At 57.9% G+C, this 18,392-nt stretch overlaps 1 protein-coding gene across 8 annotated transcripts; it reads left to right on the top strand.

Moving 5' to 3' along the window:
* Nucleotides 1–390: 390 nt before the first annotated feature.
* On the top strand, nt 391–18,198 carry CARMIL3 (capping protein regulator and myosin 1 linker 3). 8 transcript variants are annotated; one of them, XM_031001521.3, is made up of 40 exons: nt 391–614; nt 2,123–2,217; nt 2,505–2,555; nt 2,659–2,718; nt 2,813–2,928; nt 3,128–3,225; nt 3,483–3,553; nt 3,654–3,727; nt 3,960–4,035; nt 4,118–4,206; nt 4,717–4,811; nt 5,040–5,126; nt 5,333–5,442; nt 5,585–5,662; nt 6,221–6,297; nt 6,378–6,482; nt 6,573–6,642; nt 7,099–7,180; nt 7,309–7,405; nt 7,554–7,608; nt 7,689–7,861; nt 8,083–8,151; nt 8,389–8,482; nt 8,576–8,674; nt 9,048–9,176; nt 9,347–9,460; nt 9,917–10,092; nt 10,901–10,988; nt 11,127–11,264; nt 11,538–11,601; nt 11,743–11,951; nt 12,649–12,752; nt 13,364–13,679; nt 14,028–14,156; nt 14,803–14,869; nt 14,975–15,064; nt 17,006–17,124; nt 17,214–17,388; nt 17,559–17,669; nt 17,798–18,198. In XM_031001521.3, the coding sequence occupies exons 1-40, from the start codon at nt 575–577 to the stop codon at nt 17,824–17,826; spliced, it is 4,119 nt and encodes a 1,372-aa protein (XP_030857381.3). In that variant the 5' UTR covers nt 391–574; the 3' UTR covers nt 17,827–18,198. The 8 variants fall into 8 exon arrangements, with proteins under 8 accessions (XP_030857381.3, XP_030857382.3, XP_030857378.3 ...); XM_031001522.3 differs by having other exon boundaries at nt 393–614; nt 12,652–12,752; nt 17,798–18,196; XM_031001518.3 differs by having other exon boundaries at nt 393–614; nt 17,208–17,388; nt 17,798–18,196.
* Nucleotides 18,199–18,392: the final 194 nt, after the last annotated feature.

The following is an 18,392-nucleotide window of genomic DNA, read 5'->3' as shown; positions in this document are numbered from 1 at the left end:
GAGCCGGGCGAGGGTGGGGAAGGAGGAACTCTCTAACACCTCCCCGCCCCTCGCCTCCCAGATCCAGCCAGGCCCTCTCCCAGCATGGCCCTAGGTCCCGAGTCAGCAAGGACAAGCTGGAGAGGTCCTGAGCCGGTGGGGAATAGAGAAAGGCCCTGCAAGGTGCCCAGGCCCACAAACAAAAGAAATGGGTTCTGCCCACGGGCCCGAGGATTGAGTAGATGGAAAGCGGGGACGCTGCCCCCCACCCCGAAGGCCCGGACCCCCGGCGACGCACACCGGCCAGCTCACGCGGGAGCCAGCGAGAAGGGTCGGCGCGAGCGCGCGCGGGGTCTCACGCGGCTCGGCAGCGCGGAGCGCATGCTCAGTCCGGCAGCTCTCCGGGCTGGGCTGGGGAGCCGGCGCTCCGAGGCGGGGGGAGGAGCGCTCAAGCAGCCGCCCCTGACCGGAGCGGGCTCGGCCGCTGCTGCAGCGCTCAGCGCCCGGGCCCTGCTGAAGCCGGGTCTAGCATGTGCCGCGGCTCCCCGGCGGCGGCGGCGGCTCCTCTGCAGCAGCCTCAGCAGCAGCGGCCGCCATGGCCAAGCCCACCGTGGAGCTCACCCGCGAGTTGCAAGGTACGAGGCTGCCTCGGTCTCTGGGACGCCCCGTCCGGGAGCATCCCAGACCCAGCGCGTTCCTCCCCTCGGTGCATCCCAGCCCGGTGTCTCACACCCCTCACCCCATGCATCCTGGCTCCAAGGCAGCCCCTGCATTCCAGTCCGGGCATCGCTGTCCCCGGAGCATCCTCCGCTGCCTGCCTCGCCTCACCCGGTCGGGACCTTCCTGTCCCGGAGCCGCCCGTCCCGCCCTTCGGTGACAGGTGCAGTTCCCTGGCGCTCCCTGGGGCTGACTCGCGGCGTTCCTGGCCCACCCTCGGCGAAGCGTCCAGTCTCCCATCTGGAGAGTCCCCGCTTCCCCGCCGGGCGGGGCCAAGCCCGCCCCTCCCTGCGATGGGAGCTGCCCCTGGTCCTGACCGCTGCGTGGCTTAACACCCTCCCTCCTCCCGGCCCCGCCCCGGAACTGGCCCTGAAGAGCCCCTTAGGAGCTGGGCAGCGCCCAGGCCAGTGGGGCAAAGAAGGGAGTCAGGGAAGAGGCCCTGGATTGGAGCTAAAACCAAGAGCAGGAGGGTTTCTGAGGCTTGCCTCCCACAGCCCCGTCCCAGCCTGCTTCCTTCTCGCTACCCACCACCCACACATCAAGGCTTCTCCCGTTTGCATGGTTCTCAGACCTAGCCCAAACCCAGGCCCGGCCACCCAGCACTGCCACAACCCTGACCCCCAGAGACGGGAGCACAGGCTAGCCCACGCAAAGCGCAGGATGCTCGTGGATACTCAGAGGCATGCTGCGCCGTGGCAATCTCCCACACCTGCACACACACACAGCACAATCATTAGACGTGTGTAAACACATCTTCACAGAGATAGCACCCCAGCACACGCGCGTGCACACACACACAATATCTGGGTGGTTCTGCCAGCAGATGGGTATGGGGCTCATTTAAACATTAATTCTTCTCCCCGCCCAGCACACACAGAGGAAGTGTCTGGCTCTGTGCCCCTTCCGCAGCATACTCATTCACACTTACCTGTCCCCACCAATGCTACACTCAGGCTCCCTGACATCTCCAGGAGGCATGCACACTCTCATAGTAAAGGCAGACACTCACACCCAGACCACCTAGAATATAGTCAAAGGGACACCCCACACCCCCACACAGTGACTCACTGTGTATGTGTCAATGGCTGTTGTAGTGCATGGGTTGGAAAAATTCTTCACACCCTCAGAAGTGTAAGACACACCCTCCCACAGACAGTCAGCAACCGTCCCCTGACTCAGGGACATCAGGAGCCGGAGTTTTCTCCACACCCTACTCCCTCTCTAATAGGAAGAGAAAAGTCAAAAAAGAGACAGTGTGAAAAGTCACCCAAGAAGGAATGCCCTCTGTCCCTATCCTCCCTTCTTTGTCTCTCTGTTTCTCTCTCATCCCATTTGACCCTGACCCTGCCTCTATCTGGAGAGCTCTGGGAGTTGGGGGTGGCCAGGGTAAGGTGAAGCTCTGAGCAGGTTCCCAACCCCCCCTCAGACAGCATCCGGAGGTGCCTGAGCCAAGGGGCTGTGCTCCAACAACATCATGTGAAGTTGGAGACAAAGCCCAAGAAGTTTGAGGACCGAGTGCTGGTGAGGGCACTGGGCATGTGGGGAGGGAGGAGGTGGCTGGCAAGGGCAGCTGGCCAGTAGAGGGCAGGGAGCTGGGAGGACAGAAGAGACAGAAGTGGGTGGACACTGAGGAGACAAAACCTGGGGGGAGGAGGCAGGGCTGGACTGTGTTGATGTCCAGAAGTCTAGGGTAGGGCATCGGGTTGGGGAGACACTCCAAGAGCAGAGCTGAAGGGCTTAAGGAGGGCAGGGCCACCAAGGCCCAGCAGCTGCCATGAGCTGCCGATTTTCTTTTCCTCTCTCTGCAGGCCCTGACCTCCTGGCGCCTCCACCTCTTCCCCCTTAAAGTCCCGGCCAAGGTGAGTTGGGCTGAGGAGCAGGAGAGCACCTGGCATGCTCCCTACCTCCCAAGCCTGGCAACCCAGGTCCTTACCAGGAGCTGAGCATCTCCATCCCTCCTAGGTGGAGAGCTCCTTCAATGTCCTGGAGATCCGTGCCTTCAACACGCTCAGTCAGAATCAGGTGAGTACCAGGGCTCTGGGCCCCACTACTGGGCCAGCTGGAGGAGGGAGCAGAGAGGAGGGAGTCTGAGGCTCTGACGCTTCGTCTCCCCCAGATCCTGGTGGAGACGGAGCGTGGCATGGTGAGCATGCGACTGCCATCAGCTGAAAGTGTGGACCAGGTGACACGACATGTGAGCTCTGCCCTGTCCAAGGTCTGCCCTGGCCCTGGGTGAGTGGCAAATAAGGGGTCTCTTAAGGCATTAGATGAGAGGGAGAGTTCTTCCCTTCCTCCTTCCCCTGGGCCAGAGCTAAGAAGGAGAGCTCTCATGTCCCCACTCCTGGTTTTTCCTGGGATGCAGGAGCTATAACGTGGGAAGAACTGAGAGCCTCTTTCCAGCCCTCTCTGGAATGACTTGTTTCTTTTCCAGGTGTTTGATCCGGCGTGGAAACGCAGACACCCCAGAGGGGCCCCGAGATACATCCCCCAACTCTGAGACTTCTACATCTACCACCCACAGTGTCTGCGGTGAGCAGGGGCAGATGTGAGGAAAGTAGGCGCTCCACCATCTTGCCCCATGATCAGAGCCCTTTGTGCATAGGGTGTTGCCTGGGCGGGCGGGCTTTGCCTGCCTGAAGGACTCCCAGCTCCCAGACCTCAGGAAGTTCATGGCATAGCAAGAACCAAGAGCACTGACACATAAAGTGACCTTGACTGTTCTTGAACCCCAAGCCTATTCCCCATCTCCTTACCCTCATGGAATCAGCCTATCTCCTGCCCCACAGGTGGCTTCTCTGAGACCTACGCTGCTCTGTGTGACTACAACGGGCTACACTGCCGTGAGGAGGTTCAATGGGTATGTTGGGCAGGGACCCCATAGGGAACAGGTGGGACCTGGAGGGAGGGGGCTAAGAAGGAAGTGGGGAGCAGGTGTGAGCCAGTTCCACCTCTCCAAGGATGTGGACACCATCTACCATGCTGAAGATAACCGGGAGTTCAATCTTTTGGATTTCAGCCACTTGGAGAGCCGGTAAGCAGATGGGGCAGAGACTCCACCCTCAAATTCCCAACTTCCGCCCAACCCCAGCCCTTCCCAGGAGTGCCCTTCTGGTCCCACAGCTTCAGCTCTATCTCCCCAACTCCATCCCATCCCCATCTACCCATTTAGGCCTTCCCAAGCCCAACCACCCTATCCTTGGTCTCTTTTTTTCTGACCCAACCACCTGCTCACCACTTTCCTGCCCCCTTCCATATCCCCACAGAGACTTGGCCCTAATGGTAGCAGCCCTGGCCTACAACCAGTGGTTCACCAAACTCTACTGCAAGGACTTGCGGCTGGTAGGAACTGGGAGGGGCTGGTGAGGTGGGAGAAGTAGTGCCCCCCTTGGCCCCTGATCACAAGACCCCCCTCTGTCCTCAGGGCTCTGAAGTGCTAGAACAGGTGCTACATACCCTAAGCAAGTCGGGGAGCCTCGAAGAGCTGGTGCTGGACAACGCCGGGCTTAAGACGTGAGGCCAGTCTCCTCCTTGGGCAGTAGTGCACCCTTGATGTCGTTTTAGGGTCCCAGAACCTCAGAGCATGATGCAGGCCTCTGGACTATCTTATCCAGTGCCTCTCTCTACAGAAGAGGAGACCAAGGCCAAAAGAGGGTACAGAGCAAGTCGGAGGTCAAGCTAGAACTCAGACCCAAGCCTCCTGACCCCCAGCTCCATGGCCTTTCCCCAGGATGTTCCATGCCCCATCCTCTTTTTCCATTAACTACCAAGCAGGGTGGGCTGCTCCAGTCTTGAGGACCCAAAGCTGACCTTTGTCTCAGCACAACTTCCTAAGGTGTGGAATGCCCCCAGGTACTCCGGAGTGGTGACAAGCTCTCTGGCAGGCCCTGAGCTGTTCCCCTGTTGTGGGGGCCTCTGACCATTGCAGCCCCAGCCAGGCAGTCAGGTAGAGGAGGAGGGGAAGCCCAGAGGCTGGGACCTGGGGCTCAGCTCAGGACAAATCCTTCCTCCCCTTCCCTGAAGGGACTTTGTCCAGAAGCTGGCCGGGGTGTTTGGGGAGAACGGGAGCTGTGTGCTGCATGCCCTCACTCTGTCCCACAACCCCATCGAGGACAAGGGTGAGCCCCAGCCCTGAATCCTGTCCCCATCACAATGCAGACCCCTGTCCTAGCCCAGAGCCCAACCAGGTCTGAACAGCAGCTCTCCAGTCTGATTCCAGCCCCTGCCCTGACACCTCCATCCTTGACCCAAAGCCTGTACCCTACTCGAGCCCCCAACCTGACTCTGTGCCACCTGCGCCCACTGCCCTGCCCCTCACTGGGCCCGTTTCTCTCTCCACTCCCCAGGTTTTCTCAGTCTGAGCCAGCAGCTCCTCTGCTTCCCCTCTGGCCTCACCAAACTGTGCCTGGCCAAGACTGCCATTTCCCCTCGAGGTACTCGCACCAAGGACCCCTGACCTCTGACCCTACCCTGGTGCTGCCTGGGGTGTTGAGCTCCAGAGGTACACCCACACATTCACACACCACCTCAGGGATGGAAGAGTGAAAAGGAGCCACGTTTGGGGAGCGGGGAAGAGTTATGTGCTGAGGGGAAGAGGTGGGGCTAGGGGCCAACCCAGCCCAGTGCCCGCTGTGCTCAGGGCTCCAGGCACTCGGCCAGACCTTCGGGGCAAACCCAGCATTTGCCAGCTCCCTTCGATACCTGGACCTGAGCAAGAATCCTGGGCTCCTCGCCACGGATGAGGCCAATGTGAGTCCTCAGAACAGCCTCAGCCCCCTGCAGAAAGCATGTTTAAGCTTCAGGAGCTGGGAGGCCTTCTGCCCCATGGCCTCTGGGGGTGGCGAGACTCCATCATCCCTTCCCCTGCAACCCCTCTTCCTTCCAACTCCAGGCCCTCTACAGTTTCCTGGCCCAACCCAACACCCTGGTGCACCTGGACCTGTCAGGAACTGACTGCGTCATCGACTTGGTGAGGAGTTGGTGATGGGAAGCCAGTCTGAGGTGATTTGGGGAAGACCACAGTGGGCCTCGGTCTCACCCCCTATCCCTGAGTACACAGGCGGGCAGAGCTGTCTAGATGACTTCAGGTTCAGCTGAAGTATAAAGCAATGTCCATAGTTCATACCTGTGTGGCACGTTATCCAGGTCACAATCTTGTGCTTGCTGTGCTTAAAAGCCAGCCCCTGCTCCCTTCCCCAGCTGTGCGCCCTGGCTCCACCAGGGGAATGGATGCTTTTCCTAACTTGAACAAGGCACCTTAGGAGTCAATGGTGGCCCTGGCTTTACGCATTCACTGCCTGTGAGCAGCTTCATGCCCCTGGAAGCCAGACAGGGAGTAGACCCATGTTCCACAGGGGAGAAAACAAAGACTTCAAGAATCTGAGTGGGCATCTCCAGTGGAGCTCACACAGGCTGACCACAGAGAATGAAGAGCCAGGAACCTCGATGGGGAGGGAGGGGGAGTCCTTTCCTGCCACCCCCTACCCCCTTCCAGCTCCCCTGAGACCCACCATATCTCCCCCCACAGCTTCTCGGTGCCCTGCTCCACGGCTGCTGCTCCCACCTCACCTACCTCAACCTGGCTCGCAACAGCTGCTCCCACAGGTGGGAGAGGAGGGGGAAGGGAGGACAGGGCGAGACATGGCCAACCCCCTGCCTCGCTGACCCCAGGGGTCTCTCCACAGGAAGGGTCGAGAGGCCCCACCGGCCTTCAAGCAGTTCTTCAGCAGCGCCTACACACTGAGCCACGTCAACCTGTCGGCCACAAAGCTGCCCCTGGAGGCCCTCAGGTCGGGTGGGTGCAGGGTTGGGGGTGCATCCAAGGGAACCACGGGGAGCGGGAAGAGGTAAAGGAGGGCCTGCTGACCTCCCTCCCACAGGGCGCTGCTTCAGGGCCTCTCCCTCAACAGTCACCTCAGTGACCTGCACCTGGATCTCAGCAGCTGTGAGGTGAGCCCTCAGTCCCCAACCCCTCTGCCCGCCTCCGATCCATGTGCATTTCTCGGACCTAAGTCAAACCCTGGCTCCATCTAGCCTCTGTGCTGGCCCTCTGCAACCCCCTGACCTGGCCACACCACCACTTTCCCCTCTCAGTCTGGCCTCTTTTCCAGAGGCCATTCATTCTCAGTCTCTAGTATCTCTGCCCTTAAAGCTTTGGGGTGGGAGATACCAGACTTTTCCACCAGAGGGCAGGAGCAAGCTGTCTCAGGAATAGCAGCCTTCCTGGCCGAAGGGAGGGAAGCCAGCTCTAGGGAAGGATCTGGTGTGGGGAAAGAGTCTCCCTGATTTTACACCCAGATCCTGGCATGACTTTGAGTTCTGGTGTGACTACTCTATCCTAAGCATTAAAGGTGCCCTATCCCCCACCCCAACCCCTGCCTTCCCTACCTCACCTTGTCCCTGCAGCTCCGCTCAGCGGGAGCCCAAGCCTTGCAGGAGCAGCTGGGAGCTGTCACCTGTGTAGGCAGCCTGGATCTGTCAGACAATGGTGAGTAGTGGTTCCTCCCTTCCCTGGGGCCAGGGGAGAACAGGGGCCTGGAGCATGCAGAAGCAGCCCTGATGGGACACCAGTCAGCCTCAAGCCTCCAGGCCAGGCCTCTCCCGTCTGCTCACCAGGGTTCGACTCGGACCTCCTGACACTGGTGCCTGCACTTGGCAAGAACAAGTCCCTCAAGCACCTGTTTTTGGGCAAGAACTTCAATGTCAAGGCCAAGTGAGGCCCCCTTTCCATGCCCACAGACCCTCATCCCATCATTCACCCATCCTCTTGGCTCACCGTATTACCTCTGGCCACCTCTCTCCTCCTCCAATAGCATGACCCCAGCCCTTCCCCTCCTACTCTGAGCCCCGCCTCCCTGCAGGACCCTGGAGGAGATCCTCCACAAGCTGGTGCAGCTGATCCAGGAAGAGGACTGTGTGAGTGCCTGGGCCTGGGAGGGGACCTGCAGTCGGAGGAGGCTGTGGGGACTGGGCCCAACCCCCCCTTGCCCACACAGTCCCTGCAGTCACTGTCGGTGGCAGACTCCCGGCTGAAGCTTCGCACCAGCATCCTCATCAATGCCCTGGGCAGCAACACCTGCCTGGCCAAGGTGGATCTGAGCGGCAATGGCATGGAGGACATCGGGGCCAAGATGCTGTCTAAGGCCCTGCAGATAAACTCCTCCCTCAGGTGGGGCCCACACCGGGACCCCCTGACCTGGAGCCCCAGCCCCTCCCCATATATACATAATCTCCCTGCTTTCCTTGATGCTCTGGACCCCAGCTTCCAGAAGACCCCCAGCCCCAGAACCATCTCTGAGTCAGCCTTATTGCCCCAAGAGGTTTGTGTCCCTGGCCCCTAGTAGGGAACCAGGAGGAGAGGTGCCAAACTGGTGCTTACCCTCCCCCCAGAACTATCCTATGGGATCGGAACAATACATCTGCCCTGGGCTTCCTGGACATCGCAAGGGCCCTGGAGAGGTGAGTAGACCATGGTCCTGCCCTGATCCAAGTCCCCAGCCTCCCTGTGCCTGGATCAGGCCTGAACTACTCTTGCCCCACCCTAGCCCCTTTGACCTATTTGCACAGAAATTTTAGGAAGGGCCATGGAAGACAGAAATGATGAGCAAGGGGGCTGGAGGGCTGCTTACCAACAGAGGAGGCAGGGGCCTCCCATCCTCACCTGTTCCCACCCAGCTGTGCCCCTGTGTCCCACAGCAACCACACGCTGCGCTTCATGTCCTTCCCCGTGAGCGACATCTCCCAAGCCTATCGCAGTGCCCCTGAGCGCACCGAGGACGTCTGGCAGAAGGTGCAGGGTGCTGTCCTAAGCAGGGTGGCACAGCAAGGGGCAGGGGGCAGCCCCCATCCCCAGGCCCTGACCCACCGACCACATCATCTCCAGATCCAATGGTGCTTAGTGAGGAACAACCACTCCCAGACGTGCCCCCAGGAGCAGGCCTTCAGGTTGCAGCAGGGCCTGGTGACCAGCAGCGCCGAGCAAGTAAACGTTTCCCTCTGGGACACGGGGCATACCCGGGGCATGCAGGGCACAGGTGTGATGTGATGGAAAATTGAGTGGGGGAGCATGAAGAGGCACTGCATGGTGCCTATCACTGGACTGAGCATGTGGGGAAGCAAAAAGAGAGGACATGCAGGATATGGGCTTCAAACATATGTGGGCGAACAGCAGGAGTGCACAGGACTCTGGGAGCTGAGCTGGGCATTCAAGAAGGCTGTAGCAAGGGGGACCAGGCCAGCCAGAGACATCACCTCCACCACTGTCATTGCCAGCACCAGTAGCACTGCCCAAGGGGTCCTACCTGCGAAGATGTGGAAGCAGGGGTCCCCTTGACACCCCTGCCACTGTGCTCCAGATGCTGCAGCGGCTGTGTGGACGAGTGCAGGAGGAGGTGCGGGCCCTGAGACTGTGCCCCCTGGAGCCCGTGCAGGATGAGCTACTCTACGCTCGCGACCTCATCAAAGATGCCAAGAACTCCCGGGCGGTGAGCCCTCCACAGGCTACCCTTCCCCTGAAGTCTGGAGAACCCAAGAAGGCCAACCATGCTAAGCCATGACAGCCCTGCCCTGTGCATCTGCCTTCCTAGCCCAGGGACCCCAGAGACCTAGCAAGTCCTGGTTCTGGCCTGCTAATCATAACCCCTTCCTTCTCCAGCTGTTTCCCAGCCTCTATGAGCTGGGCCACGTGCTGGCCAATGACGGGCCTGTGCGGCAGAGGCTGGAATCAGTAGCAAGTGAGGTGTCCAAAGCTGTGGACAAGGAGCTGCAGGCAAGTCCTGGAGGAGGGAGGAATCCATGGTGGGAACCCAGTGTTGACTGAGGCCCTAAGCCCAGAGCTAAAGTCAGAGCTGGGAGACTTCTGGAGGGCCAGGAGGACATGCAGAGTTGAGACCACGCACACTCCCACTGTACCAAGGCATTGCTGCAATATCAGGCTTGGATTTTTTTCTGCTAGCTTTGATGTTGGTCCCTGAACTCTGACCTCCCCGCTCTGGATCTGGATCCTTGGACTGACTGCCCCTGTCTGTATGGTAGGGTGGAAGGAGCAGTGACCAGAAATTGGGGAAGCCTTAGTGTCCAAGGCTCTGCCACTAACAGTTTTGTGACTTAGGCAGGTCCCTCAGTCTCAGCAGGAGGGGCTGGAATAGATAAAGTCTCTTCTGCTGTGGTGCCAGCCCTGATCCTGTCCCCCTTGGGCCTCTGGCCTCCCTTTCCCCCATACTAGGTGATCCTGGAGTCCATGGTCAGCCTGACACAGGAGTTATGCCCTGTGGCCATGCGGGTGGCCGAGGGACACAACAAGATGCTGAGCAATGTGGCGGAGCGTGTCACTGTGCCCCGGAACTTCATCCGAGGGGCACTGCTGGAGCAAGCAGGACAGGACATTCAGAACAAGCTGGAGTGAGAGGCAAAGGGCAGGGCTGGGGGCTGAGCTGGATTTGGCCCAGATCACTTAGGGACTTAGGACTGGAGAGCTATCAGCAATGAATAATGAATGGCACAATCTCCATTACAAGGATCAATCTTTAACCAAGTGCAACCTTGCTATTTAGGGTCTGACTGGTCTTTGCCCTAGAAATCTAAGTGCTGAGCTGGGGTTTAGGAGCCAAGTTTGTGCCTACACAGGTGTACACACACATACCCACACAAATACACCAGGAATGGGATAGCAGGGCCTCCTCGGAGGCATGAACAAAGAAAAGTACCTGAGTTGGGTGCATGGAAGCACTGTCTTCCTCCCAGTTTTCATTGCCCCTAGAGTTCTTTCATTCTGGGTCTGGGTGCCACCACTCACCAAACCAAAGGAAAACTAGTACACATACCTATGAAACAGCTAGGCCCAAGGAAGGGCCTTTTCTACCCTCACAGTAGCAACTAGCAGGGTTTAGTTACTCAGCACCCCAATTACCTAGCTCTGTTCCACTGGGGCTCCAGGGGCCTGACCTAGGGCCCCCTTGCTCCTTCTCCTCGAATTCCTCTTTCCCCACACATAGTTGGGCTGGGGGCTCTGGGGTGGGACTAGACGTGTATTTGTGGAGAAATGAGTGTCAAGGGCTAGGCTGCCTCCTTCAGCAGCCACATGCGCTCCATGGGCAGACAGACCAGGCCAGCTGGCCATTCTCTCAGGCTTCTGGGAGAGGGAGTGCCTCAGGGGCCATGCCGGGGACTGAGGTGCTACTGTTCTGAGTAGCCCCATCTGTGCCCACAGTGAAGTGAAGCTCTCAGTCGTCACCTACCTAACCAACTCCATAGTGGATGAGATCCTGCAAGAGCTCTACCATTCCCACAAGAGCCTGGTAAGGCTTCTGCAGCCTGGCCTGGCTCGGGCACGCCCTCCACCCCACATTATCCTGTCTCCCTAATCACCCTCCCCTTCAAGGCCCTGGGAGATGGGCAGCTTCCATGGAATTCTGTTCACACCTGCCCTTCCCCAGGCCCGGCACCTGACCCAGCTAAGGACGCTGTCAGATCCACCAGGGTGCCCAGGCCAAGGGCAGGATCTGTCCTCCCGGGGCCGAGGCCGGAACCATGACCATGAGGAGACCACAGATGATGAACTTGGGACCAACATTGTGAGCCCCCCGCTCCCTGCTCCTCCTTAATAACCTGGGCCCTGCCCTTAAACCTGCACAACACTGTCCCCTTCCACTGATCTGTACTCCCCTGGCCACCTCACTGTGCCTGGCCTTCTGCCCCCAATCCCAATCCAGCCCAACCTCTTCCCTCATCCCAGTGCCTCAGCCCCCTGAGGAGCGAGGGGCAGGATGGGCTCAAATAAGGTTTCATGAGGAATGGATGGCTCTGGGTGAGGTGCCTGGCCCTGCCACTCGTCTTCATTTCTGCAGGACACCATGGCCATCAAAAAGCAGAAACGCTGCCGCAAGATCCGGCCGGTGTCTGCCTTCATCAGTGAGTCTCCCAGCCTCCGTTCTCATGGACTCCAGACTCCTGCCCTCCGTAGCCCCTCTTTCCCTTGATTTTTTCTCTGTCTCCCCATCCTGCTTTCTCCCCATTCCTCTGCTAGTCCCTCTAATGCTGCTGTCCTTGCAGGCGGGAGCCCTCAGGACATGGAAAGCCAACTGGGGAATCTGGGGATCCCCCCTGGCTGGTTCTCAGGACTTGGGGGCAGCCAGCCCACAGCTAGTGGCTCCTGGGAAGGTCTATCTGAGCTGCCCACTCATGGTTACAAACTAAGGCATCAAACACAAGGGAGGCCCCGCCCCCCCAGGACCACACCTCCAGGACCTGGTCGACCCAGTGTGAGTCCCTAAGGCCTCACAAGAGGATCCCCTTCACTCAGTGACACCAGAGCCAGGAGTTTTACCTTTAGGACCCAAATGCCAGAGACAGTAGCCTTGAGGGATTGGGCAGGAGTCCAGGCATGCCAATGAACAGATGAGGGATTGTCCAGTTTTTATGAGAGCTAGACCTTGTCACAGATAAGAAATCTCTGTCTGCCAGGCAGTGTCATTCTTATTTTGGTGAAGGATAGAGCCACCACGAACACCAAGAGCCACCAAGCTTAGGAAACACTAGGTGAGCTGGGCATGGTGGCTCATGCCTGTAATCCCAGCACTTTGGGAGGCTGAGGCGGGCAGATCACGAGGTCAAGAGATCGAGATCATCCTGGCCAAGATGGTGAAACCCCATCTCCACTAAAAATACAAAAATTAGCCGGGCGTGGTGGCACCTGCCTGTAATCCCAGCTACTCGGGAGGCTGAGGCAGGAGAACTGCGTGAACCCAGGAGGCGGAGGTTGCAGTGAGCCAAAATCGTGCCACTGCACTCCAGCCTGGGTGACAGAGGAAGACTCCGTCTCAAAAAAGAAAAGGAAACACTGGGTGAACTGAAGTCTAAATTTCCATAAATGTCCAAGCCCAAAGGGGAATGCTCTGAGTGGATGGGAGGTGGGGCTTCCTGACCTAGATGAGATGTCCCACGGGACTTTCCTCCCAGCAGATGCCAGCACCTGGGACTCGTCAGGAGAATGGGATGGCCACCCGCCTGGATGAAGGGCTGGAGGACTTCTTCAGCCGAAGGGTCATGGAGGAAAGTTCTAGGTGTGATGCCTAAACACACTCCCATTTTTAGCAGGCCCCAAGGCCCTAGAAGGGCTGCTGTGTCCTCCCAGCTCCCATGGGAGTCTCCATAACAGCAGTGCCCAAAGCCAGTCTCTGTGAGAAATTTCCCCACATTCTCATCCTTCCCCACCCAGCCCTCAGGGCCCATGACCTCTGCGTCTTCCCAGGACAGCTGGGAAGAATGGGGCCAGAGTGAACCACCACAGTGGGGTTGGAGAGCAAGTGTGGATGAGAGGGAGGTGGGGGGCAGCCCTGGGACAGGATACCCATTAGTGGTGAGAGGCCCGGGGGGTAGTGTTCCCTGTCACTGTCCTGCAGACTGCCCAGGGTCTGTCCAGGAGGAGCCAGGTCACTTGGAGAAGCTGAGAGAAGTTGCGGGGGAGGTGCCTGGGAAGAAACATCAGTCTGCGGGAAAGGCTGCTGGAGGATTACAACGGGACAGGAAAGGCAAGGGCATCATCTCCCTGAGAACTAAGTGGAAAGGGCTGCAGTGCAGCAGGGGAGACCAGATGAGAGGAAAGCAGGTTTATCAGACCCAGGATTGAGCTTGCATCTGGCATTTGTTGCTAACTTACCCCGATTCTCCCCAGCTACCCCCGGACTCTGAGGACCGTGCGGCCAGGACTCTCGGAGGCACCGCTGCCTCCACTCCAGAAGAAGAGGCGCCGGGGCCTGTTTCACTTTCGCCGGCCCCGGAGCTTCAAAGGGGACAGGGGGCCGGGGTCCCCCACCACTGGACTCCTCCTCCCTCCACCCCCACCCCCTCCCCCGACTCAGGAGAGCCCCCCTAGCCCAGACCCCCCAAGCCTCGGCAATAACTCCTCTCCCTGCTGGAGCCCAGAGGAGGAGAGCAGCCTCCTCCCTGGATTTGGTGGGGGCCGGGGGCCTTCCTTCCACAGGAAGATGGTAAGTGAGGCAGGGGGTACTGTGTCTTCCCCTTTTCCTGCCCCACACTTAACCCAGTCTCCTACCCCACCCCAAGCTTAATGGGAGAATGCTAGGACCCAGGGTTCTTGGGAACATTGGTCATTTCAATTCTCCTCTCCTTGAGAGTGGACTAAGACCCAGTGGCCAAGAGCATGCTGGGAGTGCTATATGCGAATGCAGGCGTTGGAAGGACTCTTCAGAGGGTCTCTGCAGGGCTTCCCCGTGGCTAGGGACTCAGTGAGGCAGGGGTCCTCCTGACAACTCCCTCACAGCCTGGGGAGCCCCTTTCGACTGGGAACTGCTAATAAATAAGAGACCTTGTTCTAGGGCACTGAGGGGTCAGAGCCAGGGGAGGGGGGCCCAGCCCCTGGGACAGCACAGCAGCCAAGGGTTCACGGTGTTGCCCTTCCCGGGTTGGAAAGAGCCAAGGGTTGGAGCTTCGATGGGAAACAAGAGGTGAGTGGAGCCTGGGACAACAAACTGTGGGTCCTGAGGGTATCTGTCCACCACCCTCTCCTTCCCACTCCCTCATCCCTGGTGGTTCAGTAGAGAAAGCAGATGCTTTGGCATTAGAAGATGTTAGCTGCTGTTCGGCCCCCACCACACACTTGCCGTGGAGCCCTGGACTGGTCACTTCACCTCTTGCAACCTCTCCTTCGTTACTGTAAAATGAGGGGTTATAAAAATACTTACCTCTAGACCTCTGTTCCCAAACAATGGTAACTTAATTATAATCTTTGTGACTGATTTTTACCTGAATTATTACTTACGTAGTATTTTTATTTAAATTAACTCACCTTTTTTTAACTTAGGCTAGACCTAGACATTATCTTTAAAATCACAGGCTTTTTGAATGAGTCATGTTTTTTTCTACTACACATAAAATACATATGTAACTATAAAGATGGAAGTATACTCATTTGTGTAAGCCATTTCTTGTGCCCCTGGGGAGGTATGGGTGCCACTCTTTGGGAAACAGTTTTAAGTGTCTAGGGACTAATGACATGAGAATGACATGGAGATGCTAGAGCAGAAGCCCTTTGTCAGCTGCAGTCCTGCCACAGAGGAGACTTTCTTACAACCTGACCCACTGTTCTTTCAGGGCCCAGGCCCAGACCAGGAGGGCAGCACCCAGGCCTGGCAGAAACGGCGCTCTTCAGACGACGCAGGTAACAACAGTCACATTCAAAGCCCTTTTGGACCCCTCTCTCAGGGGTCAAATTTACCTTTTTCCTTTCTCCTTCTCTCTTTCTCATCCCCTCTCTCTACTCCAGGGCCTGGATCCTGGAAGCCCCCACCACCGCCCCAAAGCACCAAACCAAGCTTCAGCGCCATGCGCAGAGCAGAGGCCACATGGCACATAGGTATGGAAAGCCTCTTTTCAGGCAGCAGTACTGAAAGCCCAGGGTGTGTCCAAAGAAACAGAAGCCCATGGCCCCTGTGCTGGGGAATTTATGGCTAAGGTGGGGCAGTGAGAAGTCAACACAGTGAAAATGTTTAAGGATATTTACAAAGCTATATCCAAAAGAGACAAACAACCCAATCCAAAGAAAGCTTCTACAGAACAAAAGCGGCTTCTCCAGTGTTGGCAAACAGGAGCAATGCTTTGTGGATGGCTCTGGCAAATTCTCCAGGGCAGGTGCAGCCTCTGGTCACCGTCGGCACAGTGGCAGCCTCTGTAGACAAGGCTCCTCTCTGCGCCTTGCTGGGAAGAGGGTGGGCAAGTCAAACTGCCAGCAAGTACCAGCTGTGCCAGGCCCACCTCAGATTCCAGCCTCCTCCAGAAGTCGTTTATCAACTCACCCTCAGCTCACGCAGAAAGGTGCCCCAAACATGGGCAAGAGCTCACCTCGGAGGTCAGAAACCTGCGGTATTAGTCCTTCTCAGCCACCCGCGACCTTAAACAAGTCATTTACTTTCTGGCCCCATGACCGGAGGACTAAAAGGGAGGGGATTATCCCAGGCATGACACTTCCTTTCTGCTGGCTTCAGAGCACCTTCCGCTTAGGGAGCCACTAAAGAAAAGCTGGTCAGCTCAGCATTCGCTCAGTCCAGCAGTTGCCAAAGGCCTGGACTATGACCCTCCAGCAATACTGACATAGACAAAATCTCTCTGTAGATGGAGACACCCCCTCAGCCTCTTTTACTCCCACCACCAGGCTAGGGCGTAAGGGCTGGAAAGAGCTAAGAGCTGAGCGGGCTGGTCTGGCTTGAGCCACGTGCTCCCCACTGTCCTATCCCACCCATTCTGCATCTGCTCCTCTCTCCCCTGTAGTGCAGAATCAGGCTAGCCTGAGACTTGGAGTGCCCGTGCCCTTGCCTCCTCCTCCAAGGCCAACCCAGCACTGGGGGCATCTTTGCTGATTTTTTCCATCCCATACACAGGCTAATTAAAGCGCCCCAAAGTAGGGCTCCATCTTTCATTTAGGAAACCACAATAGTCAGTTGCCCCACTGCACACACACCTCACAGATCCACATGCAGACAACACTTTCCAGTGTCAGAGCCACAGGCTCATGTTGCTTAAAGGCCACTGGGGCGGAGGATGAGTGTGCCAGGGCACCCCTCCATCTAAATCAGACTTTCAGACAGAGTTCTGGGAATGCCAGGCTGCAGCCTTGGCAGAGCCCCCAGGGCACTGCAGCCTGGATGGGCAGCATGCCTGTGGACCCAGCAGGCCCTGGGCCCTGCCCCAGCAGGAAACGGGTCGGGCACTGCTCTGCAAGAGGGACAGCTAGGCCAGAGTCCCCTCCAGAGGTGATGGCCTCAGGATGATCCTGGGAAACAAGGGCTAAGGAGCATGGATGTAGAAAGGCACGTGAAAGACCGGGTGCGGTGGCTCACGCCTGTAATCCCAACACTTTGGGAGGCCGAGGTAGGTGGATCACTAGGTCAAGAGATCGAGACAATCCTGGCCAACACAGTGAAACCCTGTCTCTACTAAAAATACAAAAATTAGCTGGGCGTGGTGGCACACACCTGTAGTCCCAGCTGTTCGGGAGGCTGAGGCAGGAGAATCGCTCAAACCCGAGAGGTGGAGGTTGCAGTGAGCCAAGACTGCACCACTGCACTCCAGCCTGGGTGACAGAGCAAAACTCCATCTCAAAAAAAAAAAAAAGAAAGAAAGAAAGAAAGAAAAGAAAAAAAAAAAAAAAAGAAAGGCACATGAAAGGCAGAGACATAGGAGCAAGTGGGCTTGGAGGGAGAAAGTCCTGGCCTCCAGGGCTTCAGTGGAGAGAGGAGACAGGGACAGGAGCTATGCAAGAATGCCTTTTCCTGCATCTTCTCCTCTCTCTCATCCCCAGCTGAAGAGAGTGCCCCCAACCACAGCTGCCAGAGTCCCAGCCCAGCCTCCCAAGATGGGGAAGAGGAGAAGGAGGGGACCCTCTTCCCAGAGAGGACACTTCCAGCTAGGAATGCCAAGGTGAGAGCTGGCAAGATGGGTGGGGGAGGCACTTTGATGAGGCAAAAGGACTAACTGACCCAGCATCTTCCTTCCTCTGCCAGCTACAGGACCCCACTCTAGCTCCACGGCCTCCCAAGCCAGTGGCTGTGCCCAGGGGCCGCCGGCCTCCCCAGGAGCCAGGGGTCAGGGAGGAGGCTGAGGCTGGAGATGCAGCTCCAGGAGTCAACAAACCCCGGCTGAGGCTGAGCTCACAGCAAGACCAAGAGGAGCCCGAAGTCCAAGGTCTGCCACCCTGGCTGAGTGGGGGGCTCAGGGCACCTCTAGGACTTTGCTGCCCACATCAGGTCCTCTTCCAGAGCATGGAATGAGTGACAACCAGGAGTCACAGCCTGGATGAGCATCCCAGCCTGAGCTCCACTCCTGTGTTAGGCCTGCCTTGATTGTTATTTCAGGGCCCCCTGATCCAGGCCGGCGGACTGCCCCCCTGAAGCCCAAGAGGACACGGCGGGCACAGTCCTGTGACAAGCTGGAACCTGATAGAAGACGGCCTCCTGACCCCACAGGTGCTGGTGGTGAGAGGGCAGGTCCCCCCTTCCCACCTATCTGTCCAACATGACACCCCCCGAAGCCCCAACACCAGGTGGCTGGCTGTCCCTGCCCAGGAAACAGGGCTCCCTGGATTTGTCCCCAGCAGGAACCAGTGAGCCAGGAACAGACTGACAACTGCCACAACACCCTCCTCGGCCCTCGACATGTGCCTCACAAGGACTCAGACCCCTATCCACCCCCAGTCCCCAGGGCCCCCTGCCAGCCCCTGTCCTACAGGGGCAAGACGGCAGGACCAGGCATGGGGGAGCTGGAGGCAGGGACTAGAACAGAGGGAGCCACCTGGAGAGACAGAGGCTGTCAATGTCTGCCTCGATACCTCTCTCTGCAGAGAGCTTCTGGGTGGGGGCTTATCTCTTCCCCCAGGAGGGTGGATCTCTGTCCCTCTATCCCCAGGGACTCTCTCCCCTCCTGTATAGAATAAAAAAACAAAATCATCGCCTGCCTCGAGTCTCTGCTATCTTCCCCATTCACTGCCTCCACAAGCTGCTCTCTTCCCACAAACCCTCAGAGCTTGGCCACAGTGGAGAAAAATGAGAAACATTCCACAGGGATAGACTTGGAGTTCTGAGAGGAGCAGGAGAAAAAAACAGAGAACTGCCGAGGGAAGGGGACTGATAAGTCCCCAAGCCAAGATGGGTGTTATGCCCAGGGTCAGGGCTGAGCTTCCTGGAGAAAGA

Source organism: Gorilla gorilla, chromosome 15 (assembly GCF_029281585.2).
Source record: "Gorilla gorilla gorilla isolate KB3781 chromosome 15, NHGRI_mGorGor1-v2.1_pri, whole genome shotgun sequence".
NCBI lineage: Eukaryota > Metazoa > Chordata > Mammalia > Primates > Hominidae > Gorilla > Gorilla gorilla.
This window is presented reverse-complemented; position numbering and strand designations above follow the sequence as displayed.